The 20,140-nt window shown below is 40.5% G+C and overlaps 2 protein-coding genes across 5 annotated transcripts in view; one reads left to right on the top strand and one right to left on the bottom strand.

The window, feature by feature from the left end:
• The window catches only part of LOC135550217 (G protein pathway suppressor 2-like), a 33,118-nt gene extending 18,254 nt beyond the window's left edge, over window positions 1–14,864 (bottom strand). The window contains exons 1-9 of one of the 4 annotated variants that reach the window (XM_064980825.1): window positions 14,729–14,864; window positions 13,481–13,607; window positions 12,436–12,553; window positions 3,605–3,714; window positions 3,396–3,508; window positions 2,670–2,755; window positions 2,495–2,574; window positions 499–676; window positions 81–164 (exon numbers count right to left, since the gene is read on the bottom strand). In XM_064980825.1, the coding sequence (XP_064836897.1) occupies window positions 81–164; window positions 499–676; window positions 2,495–2,574; window positions 2,670–2,755; window positions 3,396–3,508; window positions 3,605–3,714; window positions 12,436–12,553; window positions 13,481–13,540 (829 nt within the window). In that variant the 5' untranslated portion in view covers window positions 13,541–13,607; window positions 14,729–14,864. The other 3 variants (XM_064980826.1, XM_064980824.1, XM_064980827.1) reach the window with 3 other exon arrangements.
• The window catches only part of senp3a (SUMO specific peptidase 3a), a 67,520-nt gene continuing 54,766 nt past the window's right edge, over window positions 7,387–20,140 (top strand). The window contains exon 1 of the mRNA XM_064980818.1: window positions 7,387–8,045. The gene's annotated coding sequence lies outside the window, so the exon portion shown is untranslated. The remainder of the gene's footprint in view (window positions 8,046–20,140) is intronic.

The following is a 20,140-nucleotide window of genomic DNA, read 5'->3' as shown; positions in this document are numbered from 1 at the left end:
AAACATACTGTGCCACAATCGCAACAGGGCCTACGACAACATATAGATTTTAGTAGACAGACACACAGGTGAAAAGGTACCTGGCTGAGAGGTAAAGTGGCTGTGTACAGCGTAGCCCTGCTGCTGTTGAGGCAGGTACTGCATGGCCTGGAAGGCTGAGGCACCTGGACACAAGAGGGGACATTAGCGATGGGGTTTATGAATGAAGCATGCACAAACAGCACACACATTAGGTTTCTCATTCTCATAATAACCGCAACATAGTCACCTTGAAAAAACATAATACCTAAAGATTCAACACCTGTTCCCAGATCCGTTTGTGCCATCTTGACAACTCCATTGATCGTTGTCAAACATGCTTGGCATTACAATGACAATAGGAGCGGGCAAGACAACAGATCTGGGAGCAGGCTACCAGACAAAATGATTTGCTTTAACATCTCATATAGACAACACGTCTCTGAAATAACAATTACATTAAAAATTCAAACCGGTTACCTCTGAGCTGTGAGCTGCTGGCGTAACTGACAGGGACAGACTGGCTGGGGGTGAAGGGAGTGCCGTGCTGTGCCTGGGTGAGCTGGCCGTAGGGGCCATGGGCTGCCTGGCTGGATGCATACTGCCCATGCTCCAAGCCTCCGGAGCTCATCCCTGGCTGGCTCTGGTAGTGACGCCCCTGTCAAACAACATACAGGACACGTTTTCCGGCATTCACTGTACTGGAATTGCATATATTATATAGTTATTACATTACATTCAAGCCTGAACTAAATTAATTATAGAACAATTAAGTACAACAACTAGGGCATCTTGTGTCCTCAAGTCACTGAAGTCCTAATTATAATCAACAGGAACAAGTGCCTGCTGCATACACTGACTAAGGTGCTTGAGGCCAAACCCGAAGAACCCAATTTCTACACTGAACCAAAAGATAAACGCAACATTTAACAGTTTCAAAGATTTCACTGAGTTACAGGTCATATAAGGAAATCAGTCAATTGAAATAAATTCATTAGACTCTAATCTATGGATTTCACATGGGACTGGGAATACAGCCACATTGTCCTTGTGGCTATCAAAAACATGGAGTACCGGTATATACAACAAACGATAAAATAAAACCTCTTATTTCCTTTTCAAAACATACACACACTCCTTCACTCAAACGCTCATGCACACATACACATCGTGGTGATAAGTCTGCCATGAATGGAGTAATGTCACAACGCCTGTGGGCTTCAAGAATGTACATACTGTTTACAGATGTGTTGGGGCGTGGATCAGAAAACCAGTCAGTATCTAGTGTGACCACTATTTGCCTCATGCGGCGCAACACATCTCCTTTGCATAGAGTTGATCAGGCTGTTGATTGTGGCCTGTGGAATGTTGTCCCGCTCTTCTTCAATGGCTGTGCGAAGTTACTGGATATTGGCGGGAACTGGAACCCACTGTCATACACGTTGATACAGAGCATCCCAAACATGCTCAATGTGTGACATGTCTGTGCAGGCCACGGAACAACTGGGACATATTCAGCTTCAGCTTCCAGGAGTGTGTACAGATCCTTGCGACATGGGGCTATGCATTTTCATGCTAAAACTTCAGGTGATAGCAGGGCATGAACGGCACGACAATGAGCCTCAGGATCTTGTCACGGTGTCTCTGCATTCAAATTGACATCGATAAAATGCAATTGTGTTCGTTGCCTGCCCATTCCATAACACCACCTCCACCATGGGGCACTCGGTTCACAATGTTGACATCAGGAAACCGCTCGCCCACACGACACCACACACATTGTCTGCTATCTGCCCAGTACAGTTAAATGCAGGATTCATCCACTTCTCCACTGAACTCGGTTACAACACCGAACTGCAGTCAGGTGAAGACCCTGGTAAGGATGACGAGCTCGCAATTGAGCTTCCCTGAGACAGTTTATGACAGGTTGTGCAGAAATTCTTTGGCTGTGCAAACCCAGTTTCATCAGCTGTCTGGGTGGCTGGTCTCAGATGATCCCGCAGGTGAAGGCGGCAGATGTGGAGGTCCTGGGCTGGCGTGGTTACACGTGGTCTGCTAAATTCTCAAAAACGATGTTGGAGGCAGCTTATGGAAGAGAAATTAATATTAAATTCTCTGGCAACAGCTCTGGTGAACATTCCTGCAGTCAGCATGCCAATTGCATTCTCCCTCAACTTGAGACATCTGTGACATTGTGTTTTGTAACAAAACCTTATATTTTACCCAGCCCAAGGTGCACCTGTTTAATGATCATCCTTTTCAATCAGCTTCTTAATATGCCACACCGGTCAGGTGGATGGATTATTTTGGCAAAGGAGAAACACTTACTAACAGGGATGTAAACAAATTTGTGCACAAAATAAAGAGAAATATGCTTTTTGTGCATATGGAACATTTCTGGGATCTTTTATTTCAGGTCATGAAACATGGGACCAACACTTTACATGCGTTTATATTAAGAAGTCTGCTCACTCACCGGAAGGACAGGGGACTGGAAGAGCTGTTTACTCCGTTCTCCTAGCAGGGCAGCAGAGCGGCCGTGACTCACTTGACCCGCTGATTATTGATATAGAGACGAAGGAGACAAAAAGATACACAGTTTGTGTGTATTAACAATCAAACTTGTGATACATAAAATATATGTGAATTACCTTGCATGCTGAGCAGGTGTTGTCCTGAGTGGGAGTGGATAGCCATGCTGGGCTGGTACGTAGATGATGTCAGGGTTGTCATATCACTACAAGAAAACAATCATGTCCATAGTCACACACTAGCAGTCAGTAGTAACAATGTTAACGCTAATCTATCAGCAAATAGGACTGAATCTCACATCAAAAGCCAATAACCTAAGTAGGTTGCTGGGGAATGTGGGGATGTGTTAGCCTGGTAGTCCCAGATATGTACAGTGGGGCAAAAACGTATTTAGTCAGCCACCAATTGTGCAAGTTCTCCCACTTAAAAAGATAAGAGAGGCCTGTAATTTTCATCATAGGTACAATTCATCTATGACAGACAAAATGAGAATTTTTTTCTCTCCAGAAAATCACATTGTAGGACTTTTAATTAATTAATTTGCAAATGGTGGTGGAAAATAAGTATTCAATAAATAATATGATTTTCTGGATTTCTTTTTCTTCACATTTTGTCTGTCATAGTTGAAGTGTACCTATGATGAGAATTACAGGCCTCTCATCTTTTTAAGTGGGAGAACTTGCACAATTGGTGGCTGACTAAATACCTTTTTCCCCCACTGTATGCGCTGTCACACCATAGATGTGGTCAAGACAGCACATACATATCTGGAACCACAAGGCTAAGGATAAGTGATGTTTGTAAGACCTCCAGAAAGTACATTCAAGAGCCAGTAGAGCCTTTACCTCTGTTCTTTCCTCCGTCTCTTCTCCTCCTCATGGAGCACTTTCTTCAACTGGAGGAAGAGCTGGTGTTTCTCCTCTTGTAGCCCTTGTAGCTTCTCCCCCATCTTCATGATCTAAGGCAGAGTGAGAGCAACAAACAAAGAGGAGTTGAATAAAAAAGAAATAGAAAGAAGCAGGCACTGGCCAATGTAAAAATCTCAATAACGCACCTGCTCTTTTGTCTCATCTAAAGACATTCTCTCCTCCACCTCTTTCTTCCTCTTCCTTTCTTCCTCCTCCTTCTGCTTCTGCTCCATCATTTTGTCTACTTCTTCTTCCTCTGTGACAAGGTTGGATGAGGGGATTTACAGGACAGGAGTTGGTATCAATGACGACGTTTACATGCACACCAATATCCTGTTATTATTCGGGATACTCAAGTATTTTGCTTTTTAGTTGGCATCATATCCCGTTTACAAAAGCTTGTAACCCAGTTATGAGAAACCCAGATAAGATGCCTGGTATACACCAGCTCTTCCTAAATATATATATATTTTTTTTAATCTTACCTTTATTTTACTAGGCAAGTCAGTTAAGAACAAATTCTTATTTTCAATGACGGGATATATATATATATATATATATATATATAGGCCGTCATTGAAAATAAGAATTTGTTCTTAACTGACTTGCCTAGTAAAATAAAGGTAAGATTAAAAAAATATATATATATATTTTATTTTTATTTTTTTATTTTTTTTATTTTACTAGGCAAGTCAGTTAAGAACAAATTCTTATTTTCAATGACGGCCAGTGGGTTAACTGTCTGTTCAGGGGCAGAACGACAGATTTGTACCTTGTCAGCTCGGGGATTCGAACTTGCAACCTTTCGGTTACCAATCCAACGCTCTAACCACTAGGCTACCCTGCCGCCCCAGATATGTACAGTGGGGCAAAAACGTATTTAGTCAGCCACCAATTGTGCAAGTTCTCCCACTTAAAAAGATGAGAGGATTGTAATTTTCATCATAGGTACAATTCAACTATGACAGACAAAATGAGAGAATTTTTTCCTCTCCAGAAAATCACATTGTAGGACTTTTAATTAATTTATTTGCAAATGATGGTGGAAAATAATTGTTCAATAAGATGGGGTACTGTGGAATGTAAACATCTAACCCTGTTTACTGTTGTTTTTGCTGTCTGTGCACGCTTTAGTTTTGCATATCATGGGTGTTGTGTGATGTTTTCATCGGATTGCCAAACAATTCAATTCAAAAAGTAGCATACCTGAGCAGTTCAATCCACCATAATAACAGCCTATTTTAATGAATTTACTACTGGCTACTTTAACCTCTTGAAACTCCCCATCCCGGATCCGGGATCGTGACTAAAGCCTCAGGCTCATTAGCATAACGCAACGTTAACGATTTCTGAAAATCGCAAATAAAATGAAAATAATGCATTTGCTCTCAAGCTTAGCCTTTTCTTAACAACACTGTCATCTCAGATTTTCAAAATATGCTTTTGAACCATAGAAATTGACTAATTTGTGTATGCAAAGCTAGCATAGCATTTTGTGTAGCATGTAGCACGCAACATTTTCACAAAAGCCAGATAACCAAATAAATAAAATCATTTACCTTTGAAGAGCTTCTGATGTTTTCAATGAGGAGACTCTCAGTCACATGCCAAATGCGCAGTGTTTCCTGAAAGCGTCTGTGTAGGAGAAATCGTTCCGTTTTCTACATTGCGCCTGGCTACTGAAACGAACCGAAAATGCAGTCACCTACAACGTAAAACTTTTTCCGGATTAACTACATAATATCGACCGAAACATGGCAAACGTTGTTTGGAATCAGTCCTCAAGGTGTTTTTTCACATATCTCTTCATTGACATGCAGTTCGTGGAAGCTTGCTTTACTCTCTGTATTGTTTGGAAAAATACTGGCAGGTGACTTTTGCGCACCAATTTCGGCGCAGGACACCGGGCGGACACGTGGTAAATGTGGTCTCTTATGGTCAATCTTCCAATGATCTGCCTACAAATACGTCACAATGCTGCAGACACCTTGGGGAAACGACAGAAAGGGCAGACTCATTCCTCTTGCGTTCACAGCCATATAAGGAGATCATGACAAACAGAGCCTCAAAAATCCTTGTCATTTCCTGGATGCCATCTCATCTTGGTTTTGCCTGAAGCTCACGTTAAAGGGCACGCACAGAGAGATCTTTGTATTTCTGGACACGTCAGAGTGTTTTCTTTCGAACAGTAGCAATTATATGCATAGTCGAGCATCTTTTTGTGACAAAATATCTTGTTTAAAACGGGAACGTTTTTCATCCAAAAATGAAATTGCGCCCCTAGAGTTCCAAGAGGTTAACCCCTAATTTAGACAATTCTGTTTATAATTCCCGAAATCTGGTAGGCCATATTATAATTTCAGAAATTTGGTAGGCCATTTGTCATAACTTTTTGCCCCAGAAGACAAACTGAAAGTAGTGCTCACCAGAATGTCTTACATTGACAGAATGAATGAATTAGTAATCTAGTTAATCTTGAATCTCCCCATCCCGGATCCGGGATCGTGACTAAAGCCTCAGACTCATTAGCATAACGCAACGTTAACGATTTCTGAAAATCGCAAATAAAATGAAAATAATGCGCCTGCTCTCAAGCTTAGCCTTTTCTTAACAACACTGTCATCTCAGATTTTCAAAATATGCTTTTGAACCATAGCAATTGACCAATTTGTGTAAGAGTATGCTAAGCTAGCTTACCATTTTGAGTAGCATTTAGCACGCAACATTTTCACAAAAACCAGATAACCAAATAAATAAAATCATTTACCTTTGAAGAGCTTCAGATGTTTTCAATGAGGAGACTCTCAGTTACATACCAAATGCGCAGTTTTTCCTGAAAGTGTCTGTGTGTAGGAGAAATCGCTCCGTTTTGTACATCACATTTGGCTACCGAAACGAACCAAAAATTCAGTCACCTACAACGTCAAACTTTTTCCGAATTAACTCCATAATATCGACCGAAACATGGCAAACGTTGTTTGGAATCAATCCTCAAGGTGTTTTTTCACATATCTCTTCATTGATATATCGTTCGTGGAAGCCTGTATTCTTCTCTAAATTCCATGGAAAAATACTTGCAGCTGACTTTTGCGCACCAATTTCGGCGCAGGACACCAGGCGGACACCTGGTAAATGTGGTCTCTTATGGTCAATCTTCCAATGATATGCCTACAAATACGTCACAATGCTGCAGACACCCTGGGGAAACGACAGAAAGGGCAGACTTACTCCTCTCGTGTTCACAGCCATATAAGGAGACAATGGAAAACAGAGCCTCAAAAATCCTGCTCATTTCCTGGATGCCGTCTCATCTTGGTTTTGCCTGAAGCTCACGTTCTAGGGCACGCACAGAAAATATCTTTGCAGTTCTGGACACGTCAGAGTGTTTTCTTTCGAAAGCTATCAATTATATGCATAGTCGAGCATCTTTTTGTGACAAAATATCTTGTTTAAAACGGGAACGTTTTTCATCCAAAAATGAAATTGCGCCCCTAAAGTTTCAACAGGTTAACTCTTTTGGGATAGGGGGCAGCATTTTCACTTTTGGATGAATAGTGTGCCCAGAGTAAACTGCCTTCTACTCTGTCCCAGATGCTAATATATGCATTGGATAGTATTGGATAGAAAACACTCTGAAGTTTCTAAAACTATTTGAATGATGTCTGTGAGTATAATAGAACTCTTATGGCAGGCGAAAACATGAGAAAAATCCAACCAGGAAGTGGGACATTGAGGTTTGTAGTTTTTCAAAGCTTGGCCTACCGAATACACAGTGTCTATGGAGTCAAGTTGCACTTCCTACGGCTTCCACTAGATGTCAACCGTCTTTAGAAACTTGAATGAGGATTCTACTATAAAAGGAGGGGCTCAGGAGACCTGTTTGAGTCAGTGATCTGGCAGAGTGTCTCAGGCTTGTGACGAGCGCACCCGACAGAGTTAGCTCTCGTTCCATTGCTTTTCTTCAGACATAGGAATTCTCCGGTTGGAACATTAGGATGTTTTTAACATAAAACAATAATAAAGATTGATTCCATATATCGTTTGACTTGTTTCTACGACCTGTAACAGAACTTTGAGTTTTTGTCTGGACGAAGAGCTCACGCCTCATGAAGATGGATTACTAGGCTGAACACGCTAACAACAAGTGGCTATTTGGCCATAAATTATGGACTTTATGGAACAAATCAGTCATTTATTGTCGAACTGGGATTCATGGGAGTGCCTTCTGATCAAAGGTTATTTCTAACTTCTGTTGACTCCAAAATGGCGGATATTTCTCTTGCTGGATTGGGCTCCGAGCACTGTTCTCAGATTATGCTTTTTCCGTAAAGTTTTTTTGAAATCTGACACAGTGGTTGCATTAAGGAGAAGTCTGTCTTTAATTCTGTGAATAACACTTGTATCTTTTATCAATGTTTATTATGAGTATTTCTGCAAACTCACCGGATGTTTTGGAATGAAAACATTACTGCACGTAACGCGCCAATGTAAACTGAGATTTTTGGAAATAAATAATCACATTATCGAACAAAACATACATGTTTTGTGTAACATGATGTCCTATGAGTCATCTGATGAAGATCAAAGGTTAGTGATTAATTTTATCTATATTTCTGCTTTTTGTGAATCCTTTCTTTGACTGGAAAATGGCTGTGTTTCTTTGACTTGGCTATGACCTAACATAATCATATGTTGTGCTTTCGCTGTAAAGCATTTCTGAAATCGGACATGATGGGTAGATTAACAAGATGTTTCTTTCATTTGCTGTATTGGACTTGTTAATGTGTGAAAGTTACATATTTCAACAAAAACAAAAATTGAATTTTGCGTGCTGCCTTTTCAGCGGAATTTTGTCAAGGGGTTCCGCCTGCCCTAGTAAGGTTAACACCAGTAAAGTTGTCTGTTTTGTTTAGGGACCAGGGAGAAAACGCAATAACTCCAAAACAGTAGAAAGACTTGTCCTGTGTGAAATCGAATCAAATTTTAGTCACATGCGCAGAATACAACAGGTGAAGCCTTACAGTGAAATGCTTACTTACGAGCCCATAAACAACAATGCAGTTAAAAAAAATATAGGTAGAATAAAGAAATAAAAGTAACAAGTGATTAAAGAGCAGCAGTAAAATAACAATGGTACCGGTACAGAGTCAATGTGCGGGGGCAACTAAATGTAGGTTGAGTTAAAGTGACTATGCAAAGATAATAACAAAGAGCAGCAGTGGCGTAAAAGAGGGGGGGGGGCAATCAAATAGTCTGAGTGGGCATTTGATTAGGTGTTCAGGAATCTTAAGGCTTGGGGGTAGAGGCGGTTTAGAAGCCTCTCGGGCCCAGACTTGGGCGCTCAGATAGTCAATTACCATTTCTAGGGCCTTCCTCTGACACCGCAAGGTATAGAAGCCTGGATGGCAGGAAGCTTGGCCCCAGTGATGTACTGGGCCGATCGCACTACTCTCTGTAGTGTCTTGCGGTCGGAGGCCGAGCAGTTGTCATACCAGTCAGAATGCTCTCGATGTTGCAGTTGTGGAAAATTTTGAGGATCTGAGGACCCACGCCAAATCTTTTCAGTCTTCTGAGGGGGAATAGAATATAATTTTGTCATGCCCTCTTCACGACTGTCTTGGTGTGCTTGGGCCATGTTAGTTTGTTGGTGATGTGGACACCAAGGAACTTGAAGCTCTCAACTTGCTCCACTGCAGCACCGATGAGAATGGGGGAGTGCTCAGTCCTATTTTTCCTGTAGTCCACAATCATCTCCTTTGTCTTGATCACATTGAGGGAGAGGTTGTTGTTCTTGCACCAAATGGCCAGGTCTCTGACCTCCTCCCTATAGGCGGTCTCGTCGTTGATCAGGCCTACCACTGTTGTGTCATCGGGAAACTTGATGATGGTGTTGGAGTCATGCTTGGCCATGTAGTCATGAGTGAATGTTGAGTACAGGAGAGGACTGAGCACGCACCCCTGAGGGACCCCTGTGTTGTTACCTACCCTTACCACCTAGGGGTGGCCCGTCAGGAAGTCCAGGATCTAGTTGCAGAGGGAGGTATTTAGTCCCAGGGTCCTTAGCATATTGATGAGCTTTGAGGGCACTACGTTGTTGAACGCTGAGCTGTTGTCAATGAATAGCATCCTCACATAAGTGTTCCTTTTGTCCAGGTGGGAAAGGGCAGTGTGGAGTGCAATAGAGACAGCATCATCTGTGGATCTGTTGGGACGGTATGCAAATTGGAGTGGGTCTAGGGTTTCTGGGATAATGGTGTTGACGTGAGCCATGACCAGCCTTTCAAAGTCTTGTGAATGTTGACCTGTTAAATGGTCTTACTCAAATTGGCTGCGGCGAGCGTGATCAGTCTTCCAGAACAGTTGGTGCTCTCATGTGTTATTTGCCTCGAAGTGAGCATAGAAGTAGTTTAGCTCGTCTGGTAGGCTCGTGTCACTGGGCAGCTCACGGTGGTACTTCCCTTTATAGTCTAATGGTTTGCAAGCCCTGCCACATCCGACGAGTGTCAGAGCCAGTGTAGTATGATTAGATCTTTGTCCTGTATTGACACTTTGCCTGTTTGATGGTTCGTTGGAGGGCATAGCGGGATGTCTAATAAGCTTGCAGGTTAGAGTCCCAATCCTTGAAAGCGGCAGCTCTAGCCTTTAGCTCAGTGAGGATGTTGCCTGTAATCCATGGCTTCTTGTTGGGGTATGTACGTACGGTCACTGTGGGGACGACGTCATCAATGCACTTATTGATGAAGCCAGTGACTGATATGGTGTACTCCTCAATGACGTCGGAGGAATCCCGGAACATATTCCAGTCTGTGCTAGCAAAACAGTCCTGTAGCTTAGCATCTGCTTAATCTGACCACTTTTTTATTGATCTAGTCACTGGTGCTTCCTGCTATAATTTTTGCTTGTAAGCAGGAATCAGAAGGATAGAATTATTGTCAGATTTGCCAAATGGAGAGCGAGGGAGAGCTTTGTATGTGTCTTTGTGTGTGGAGTAAAGGTGGTCCAGAGTTTTTTCCCCCTCTGGTTGTACATTTAACATGCTGATAAAAATTTGGTAAAACGGATTTAAGTTTCCCTGCATTAAAGTCCCCAGCTACTAGAAGCGCCGCCTCTGGTTGAGCATTTTCTTGTTTGCTTATTGCGTAATACAGCTCATTCAATGCTGTCTTAGTGCCAGCTTCTGACTGTGGTAGTATGTAAACAGCTATGAAAAATACAGATGAAAACTCTAGGTATGTCGTGTGGTCTACAGTTTATCATGAGATACTCTACCTCAGGCGAGCAATAGCTCAACTTCCTTAGATATCGTGCACCAGCTGTTATTTACAAAAATACATAGTCTTCCTCCCCTTGTCTTACCAGACACCGCTGTTCTATCCTGCCGGTGCAGCGTAGAACCAGCCAGCTGTATGTTAGCGATGCTAAGACATTACAGTTTTGAATGTCTCATTGGTAGTTTAATCTTCCGCGTAGGTCATATATTTTATTGTCCAAAGATTGCATGTTAGCTTACACAATGGACAAAAAGTGGGGGTTTATTTCAATCATCTACAAATTCTCAGAAGGCAGCTCGCCCTTCAGACAAATTTTCTTAGCCTCCTCTTCACGCAAATTACGGGGATCTGGGCCTGTTCCCGAGAAAGTATACCTTTAGCGTTGGCCTCGTCAGACTCGTTAAAGGGAAAAACGGATTCTACCAGTCCGTTGTGAGTAATTGCCGTCCTGATGTCCAGAAGTTATTTTCGGTCATAATAGATGAGACTGTAGCGAGACTGTAGCGGCAACAAAGTAAGTTTAAAAAACAACAACAATCGGCTGGGGGGCACATAAAACGTCTGCCTTCTTCTTGTGCGTCATCTTACCAAATGTCTAGTGTCATCAGTTTGACCGGTTTTAAGGAAATGAAAAGCTGAAAAAAAAAGACATTTTTCTGATAAGACTTCAGCTCCTCTTGGGTGCATATTTTATGTGGTTGAAATACTGTATGCTTGCATAACAGTGTCAAAGATAAAATGTGAATACATGTGTAATGTGTTATCAAGACACACAGAAAGAAAGAAATCAAATTTCTCCACTCCTTGTGCCCAGACAAGATTCACATTGCTCTATTGCCCTCAGCTATGTTTAAACTGTTGTGGTCCATGTTGCTGTTATCTAGTGTACTATAAAATAGATGGCTCTCCTATTCCACTTTGCCCAGTCATATTCAAGGTTAGAACTACCTTTCTAGGGGTTCTGATGCTTCTAGCCTTGATATGCATTTTTGATAACACATCTACAGTATTTAACTTTTTCATGTGTATAGTATTGCATACTAGGTGTTGTCCAATGAATTATGTAACAACTCCCTCTTCAAATTAGGGTTGATTGAAAAAGATGTTCAAAAGAGGACATGTATTATACCTTTGTACTCCCTGATGAAGGCCATGCAGCCAAAACGCATCAGAGTTTTAAAACTTTGTTTCCATTGAACATGCCACACAAATGAAGGCATTTTAATTAATCATATTAAAGAGTGCCTTGGTCTTCCTAGCTTTTTGATGACCAGTTTACTCCTTTTACAAAAGAGCACCTTCTGTCTACCAAAATCTACTACTGTGTACCTTAGCAGCACTTCCCTTCCTTTTTTATATATAGAAAATGTTTTAATAAAAGTTTGTTGTATCATTTCACTGAAAGAAATGAACCATTCTGCAGGTGTTAATATTATACTATGTTACATGTGAGAGGTTATAGGACTACAGTCAGTGTCCATATCACAGTTACTATTCAATTTAACCCATATGAACTTAAGTTAGGAATATCCTGTTTATTTATGAGAATAGGGATACTCAGGATATCAAATGTAAACAGCTTATCCCGATTAAGACCTTAAGCGGGATATGAGCCACTATCCGGAAAACTGTGTGCATGTAAACATAGGCAGTAACTTTTTTGAGTTTGCAAACTCCCAGTGTCATTGGGTAGTGTTCTTTCTTACCTTGTCTCTTGCGGTCTCGCTCCCGCATGATGTGCTTGTGCAGGGCGCGTGCCATGGCATTGGACAGTTTGGGCCTCTCTAATAGAGCAGGCATAATGGTAGGGATTGGTGGGGCCAGCTAAAAACAGACAGACATAGGAAGAAAGTGAGCCCACAAATCATCACTGACATTGCTAACATATGTTTACATCTAATTGCCTACCACTGTCCTTCATTAATCAAAACACAATACATGACTCAATCAGGCTGTTATAAATTCCCTAATAAGTAAATCACCACACCACAAATGTAAATCTAAACTATAATAATCTATTAAATTAGCAAACGAGCTATGTCTGAAGCCAGCTACAATATGACTGACTAGCTGAAATGTCAGCAGCAGATTCTAGCTACTGTACTTAAATATGGTAGCCAATGTCGAGAATGTGATCATGATTTTGTGATTCGACAGTTGTGGCAACGTTAAACAATATAAGTACGTAATATTACAAAATCATGATCACATCCTCGACATAGGCTACCAAATTTAAGAATGATAACGACAAACTAACAGTATAATCAAGAATAAACTGCAGGCTAAATTGTATTACTAACTGGCTAATACATCGTTAATATAGCTAGTCAAGTTAGCTAGCTAGCTTTTAACGCCGACTTGCTTGTTGACTAATTGCACAATGGTAATCTCACACTAGCAGTTTAGCATTAACTAGCTAACGTTAACTTTGTGACTTTTTGAAATCAATCTGACTACTTTGAAATCACACAAGGGAAGCCTGACTCTATAGCGAGCTAACGTTAGCTAGATAGCAACGCTATCTAAAAACATCAAGAATGTAGTTTAGCAAGCGAACGTTGTGTCTAGTTAAACGACACATCCTCGCATATCTAGCTAGCGAATAGTCTTGCAATAATATTGCGTGGAATCCTTTCAAAACGCACTTTTAAACGTGCCAGAAAATATGTCTTTGTTAGTCTGGTTTGCAGATAAAATATTATAAAAGCCCAACGTTAACACTACAGCTGATAATGTTGGGTGTGACGTTACCGAGTTTCTGAATGTTGCCAAAATCAACAACAAAAAAGCAGAGGAAATGTGACACTTCATGCATCAACTACAGCCAGAAATAATCATTCTTCTTCTTTGTCGTCGTTGTCGTCGTCGTCGTCTTCTTCTTCGGTGGAGTTTAACGGCGGTTGGCATCCAATTTGTTGCGTTACCGCCCCCAAATGAGATATAGTATAAATCCGTTACACTTTGTGATACAAAATGGGTAAAATTCAATGCAAAATGTTTTTTCATTATCTTACTAACCATACACTCATTAAAACCCACCACGTTATTCCACTACTTTAACCCCATCTGATCCTACCCCAGGCCAATGACCTGAGAGGTCGGGACACTACCACTCAACACACCCTGTAACTCTTCTTTAGTCAAATCTCGTATCCTCAAGTATTTCTCTGCAGATGCCACCACAACATCCATTTTCAACCTTACTAAAACATATCACTCATTGGCCTATCCACCTGTTCTGGCGCAGATCTACTCTACTATTCACACGAATCCTCTCAGAATCCCTCACCCTTGATCCACCTTCATGTACTTTCTTCACTGCGTCAGAATACAACATTTTCTGCACTACTCTGACCCTGGCCACCTCAACCTGCCTCTCTCGCACCGGACACCTCCCGATCCCCAGCAACATGTACACCCCTACAGTTGACACAACTTTTCCCGACGAAACTACACATTCCTCTGTCGCACACCTTCAAATCTTCTGTAACAGCATAGCTCATATATCCTAACATTACATTGTCAGGTAAAGACTGAATCAAAGCTCAAAAGAACAGACTGTGTCACCTCTGTTTCACCACACTCCCCACTGGATCTGCGTCGCGCCAAAAGGCGAGCGTCACAGACACCAGGAATCTCCAACGTAAATTGCCCCACCTCCACAAATCACTCCCTTCAATGGTACCTAAGCATATGGGGGTGGGGGTGATGATATGTGCCAGAATTAAGCCTAGGTAAACCTACCACCGTGTGGCTGTCACCTACCATTGAACATCTGACTGACATGACATTTAACGTCTGCGTGACGCCTACGTGTAACTACCATATCATCATACCAACACCTTACTAACGTCTGCATGAATGCGGCGTGTAACTAACATGTTTTCATACCAACAGCTTAAAAACGTCTGTGTGACGCGTGCATGTTAATGAAAGTCATACGGTGCATAGTTTATATTTATATTAATTCAATCTCAACAAAAAATGTTAGAAACTGACTGTTTTTCCCGTGCAAGCCGACATTCCGAAGCTATGGTGTAGCCTGCAGCTTGTGTATTTCCTGTTATCGCAAATTGCCAAGAAAATATTATGTCCAATCCAATCTGTTTTCCCTCAACACCTCATGGCATAGTATGTTATCTCCCTGCATACAGATCTAAATGTTGTTGGCCAACCACAAACGGTGTTGTTACCCAATAGCCAAAATCAGACAACCAATAAGAGGTGTGTCCATGGCTTTCAGTCGAATTGACGAGTTTTAGGGCTATTTTGGATCCTTGGGATGTCCATACCTCAATCAAGTATCGAGGTCAAATAGTTCAGTTTAGTGTTAGTTAGGGGTTATAGTTTAGGGTTCAGGGTAGGGATGTCTAAAGGAATCCAGAGACGAACATGGTATTTAAGAGCTCGAAAGAGAGCTCAATCTTGTTTAGTTTTTTACAAGCAGCAGAGTGTCTGCCCCCAGATAGTTTCCTTAGAGACGATGCAAAATAATTACCAAGATGTCTTTGATCCGATTGAGGAGTAGGTAGACTATATTTATGTTGTGATATCGTGAGGAATATATTTAGGCCTACTGTGTTGATAAGGCAAATTGGGTTTATAAGAAAATAATGACTTTTTGTTGATAATGAGTTGATAACGTACTGTCGAAAGCAGGTAGGCAATATTATTTACTATGTCGATAAGGGAATAAGCTAGTGTACAAAAATAACGTAATTTCATGTTGCTAGTATAATTTATTTCATGTTTGAATTCAATTGTAAATGAAAATATACACACGTGGTGCTATAGGATATATACATATTTTACATTGTAAGACGATGCCCTTGTGTGCTGGAGCTATGGGTTTATTTTCCACTGTCACTAGGCCTTCACACTCGAACTGAATTGAATAGGGGATGCATAACTACTTTTCACTGAAGACGGGAACGATGTACGACGTTCAACTTCGATCGAAGACCTTCAAATCATGCCTCTGACAAGACCGATGAAATCATAACGGTATCCTAATATAGTGTGAATACGGGAGTAGCCTATTCTACAATAATGTAACGGCATGTGCTTGTATTATTTATCTAATTGATAAATGAAATAGTTAATGTGGATGGTACGCACTTCATTCAATGATTACGGTATTGGACAATGTAGATACGAGAGTAGCCTATAGTCTACAGTAATAATGTCATTGAATGTGCTATATTATAATTAATTTAATTGATGAATTCACTTGTAAATGGGGATGGGTAGGCTACCTCATTCAGTGAGTACTGAATGTCTTGCTATCTCTGGAAGTATGTTAATGAAAGCTTTTCAACAGTTGAGCTAAGGCAAGGTCGAAATAATTTCTACATCTATTTTTATTTTAGTCAAGAAGTTATGAGCCAGAGCAACCAATCAGCATCACTGTGGATGTTCTCCCCCACCACCCACACTGCTCTCCCACCACAAGCAACCACATCCTATTCTCTTGTTCAATTAATTTGCCGCCACACTGAAAAGGACTGTACATACGTACCTCTGTGCCCATCTCATTGTAGCATGATCCATCCAAGGCCAAAGCTGGACGCCTAAAACGTGAGAAATGTAAACAAGATGCGACTGTAGTTTGTGTGTGTGTGTGGGTGTGTGTATGGAGTACATGAGAAAATACATGAGAAGATGGCAAAAGAGAGAGCTATGAGAGTGAGAGCATACAGTATGAAAATAAAGACTCCTTTGGATCTAAAATGAGTGTGGGATGCCCTCGTGTCTCCTTTGTGTCTGTTTGGGGATACTACAGTCACCCCTGGTGGTGCTTCTTGGAACACTGCTATTTAAGTCTGAGCAGAGGTTGACAAAAACCTTCAAAGGTGGTGGTACTATGTTGCGTGTTATCTTGAATACCAGGCAGATGTGTGAGTATAGAATGAAATGGTGTAAACTTAATAGGCTAAACTTGTTGAGTACACTCTTTTGAGAAAGGGGTTCCAACAGGGTTCTTTGGCTGTCAGCAAAGGAGAACACTTTTTGGTTCTTCCAGGTAGAAGTCTTTTTGGTTCCATGTAGAACCCTCTGTGGAATAGAGCCCAAAAGGGTTCTACCTAGACACAGAAGGGGTTCTACCTGGAACCATAAAGGGTTATCCTATTAGGGCAGCGTAAAAATCCTTTTAGTTTGTAGATAGCACTATTTTATCTGAGTTTAGGCCTATATTAAAATAAATTGTATTGGTCACATACACTTGTTTAGAAGATGTTATTGCGGGTGTAGCGAAATGCTTGTGTTTCTAGCTCCAACAGTGCAGTAATATCTAACAATTTCACAACAATACACATAATACACACAAATCTAAAGTAAAGGAATTAAGAATATATAAATATTTGGATGAGCAATGTCAGAGTGGCATAGATTAAGACACAGTAGAATAGAATACAGTATATACAGTGGGGCAAAAAAGTATTTAGTCAGCCACCAATTGTGCAAGTTCTCCCACTTAAAAAGATGAGAGGCCTGTAATTTTCATCATTGGTACACTTCAACTATGATAGACAAAATGAGGGGAAAAAATCCAGAAAATCACATTGTAGGATTTTTAATGAATTTATTTGCAAATTATGGTGGAAAATAAGTATTGACGGTAGCGTCCCACCTGGCCAATATCCAGTGAAATTGCAGAGCGTGAAATTCAAAATACAAAAGTAGTAATATTAAACATTCAAGAAAGTGTTATACACCATCCTTTAGCTTTGAATCTTGGTAATCGAACCGCTTTGTCCGACTTACAAAATGTTTTACGGTGAAAGCAGAGCATTTGATCGTCTGAGGACAGAGCCTCACACACTTCCTGCATTAACAAATTCATAACCTGCACAGGTGTCACAAAACTCAAAAATAGCGCTAAAATAAATCACTTACCTTTTGAAGATCTTCATATTTTTGCAATCCAAAGGATCCCAGTTACACAATGAATGGTATTTTTGTTCAATAAAGTCCTTCTTTATATCCCCACAATGTCAGTTTATTTGGCACGTTTGATTCAGAAATCCACCTGTTCCAACTCGCCCAACATGCCTACGGAATAATCTAAAAAGTTACCTGTAAACTTTGTCCAAACAATTCAAACAACATTTCTAATCCAACCTCAGATACCCTTATATGTAAATAATCTATCAAATTTAAGATGGAATATACGGTGTTCAATACCGGAGAAAAAGAACGAGGAGCGCACACTCATTCACGCATGCCAAAAGACAAGTCCTTTTGAGGGATACTTCAAAAGAATACGAATACTTCTTTATTAAATAAAAAACAAGCATGAAACAATTTCTAAAGACTGTTGACATCTAGTAGATGCCATAGGAACTGCAATCTGGGTCCTAATTATTTGACTTTCCCATAGAAAAGCATTGAAAAGTCCAATGACCTCAAAAGAAAATTCCTGGATGGATTGTCCTAGGGTTTTGCCTGCCAAATCGGTTCTGTTATACCCACAGACAATATTTTAACAGTTTCAGAGTGTTGTCTATCCAATGCTTCCAATTATATGCATATCCTATTCTGGGCCTGAGTAACAGGTAGTTTACTTTTGACACCTCAGTCATCAAACTTCCGAATACTGCCCCCTACACCGAATAAGTTTTAAGAAGTTTTAGGTTGTAGTTATTATTATAGGTTATTATATTATAGGTTATTATTATAGGTTGTTATTATTATAGGACTTTCTCTCTATACCATTTGTATTTCATGTACCTTTGACTATTGGATGTTCTTAGTATTATAGTATTGCCAGCCTAATCTCAGGAGTTGATAGGCTTGAAGTCATAAACAGCACTGTGCTTCAAGCATTGCGAAGAGCTGCTGGCAAACGCTAGAAAGTGCTGTTTGAATAAATGATTACGAGCCTGCTGCTGCTTAGCACCGCTCAGTCAGACTGCTCTATCAAATATAAAATCATAGACTTAATATAATAAACACACAGAAATACGAGCCTTAGATCATCAATATGGTGAAATCCGGAAACAATCATTTCAAAAACTAAACATTTCTCCTTTCAGTGAAATATGTTACGTATTTTAAGTCTAAATATTGCTGTTACATTGCACAACCTTCAATGTTATGTCATAATTATGTAAAATTCTGCCAAGTTAATTACGGTCTTTGTTAGGAAGAAATGGTCTTAACACAGTTCGCAACGAGCCAGACGGTCCAAACTCCTGCATATACCCTGACTATGGTTAGGTACATTGGTGCAACGATGGTGCTTTTTTCGCAAATGCACTTTTGTTAAATCATCACCCTTTTGGGGAAGTAAACTGTGATTCGATGTAACGGCTTTCGTCTGGTGGAAGAGAAGCGGACCAAAATGCAGTGTGGTGGTTATTCATGTTCTTTAATAAATGACTCGACATGAAGTAACTAAACAAAACAATAAACGAACGTGAAAACCTATACAGCCTATCTGGTGAACATAAACACAGGAACAATCACCCACGAAACACTCAAATAATATGGCTGCCTAAATATGGTTCCCAATCAGAGACAACGATAAACACCTGCCTCTGATTGAGAACCACTCCAGACAGCCATAGACTATGCTAGATACCCCCACTAAACCACAAACCCAATACCTAACAAAACCCCAAGACAAAACACACCACAATAAACCCATGTCACACCCTGGCCTGACCAAATAAAAGAAGACAAACACAATATACTTCGACCAGAGCGTGACATTCGATGATAGATTAACAGGCACCGCATTGATTATATGCAACACAGGACAAGCTAGTTAAACTAGTAATATCATCAACCATGTGTAGTTAACTAGTGATTATGATAAGATGTATTGTTTTTTTACAAGATGAGCTTAATGCTAGCTAGCAACTTACCTTGGCTCCTTGCTGCACACGGGTAACAGGTGGTCAGCCTGCCACACAGTCTCCTCATGGATTGCAACGTAATCGGCCTTAATCAGCATCCAAAAATGCTGATTACCGATTGTTATGAAAACTTGAAATCGGCCCTAATTAATCGGTTGACCTCTAGTTTTAAAGAGTGAAAAACTGGTTGGTATTTTCCCCATTGTAACTAATGGAGTTTGGCAAGGTTGTTAATGGTTTATATGTAAGAGAAGGGATTAAGATGGCGTCCAAACATTCTGTAATTTTTTTCAACAACGTTTTAGATCCAATTTGTTTTATTTTCTATGAACAAAGGCTCAGTTTACTTTAGGTAATATGTGTAAATATGTGATTTCCCAATAAAATGTGTTAGTGTTAATATTTGTACGAAAATAGCTTAACAGTTCGCTAGCTTGATGCTAACCAAATTTAGTTTGGCTCAGTGCTGGTTAGCTCTAGGCTAGTTGGTTTCAGTCAATGTTAGCTTACATGTTAGTGGTTAATAATGCAATGGTTGTAGCATTGTTTT

Source organism: Oncorhynchus masou, chromosome 12 (genome assembly GCF_036934945.1).
Source record: "Oncorhynchus masou masou isolate Uvic2021 chromosome 12, UVic_Omas_1.1, whole genome shotgun sequence".
NCBI classification, from domain to species: domain Eukaryota; kingdom Metazoa; phylum Chordata; class Actinopteri; order Salmoniformes; family Salmonidae; genus Oncorhynchus; species Oncorhynchus masou.
Note: the sequence above shows the minus strand (reverse complement) of the source record. Positions and strands in the feature narration are given on the sequence as shown.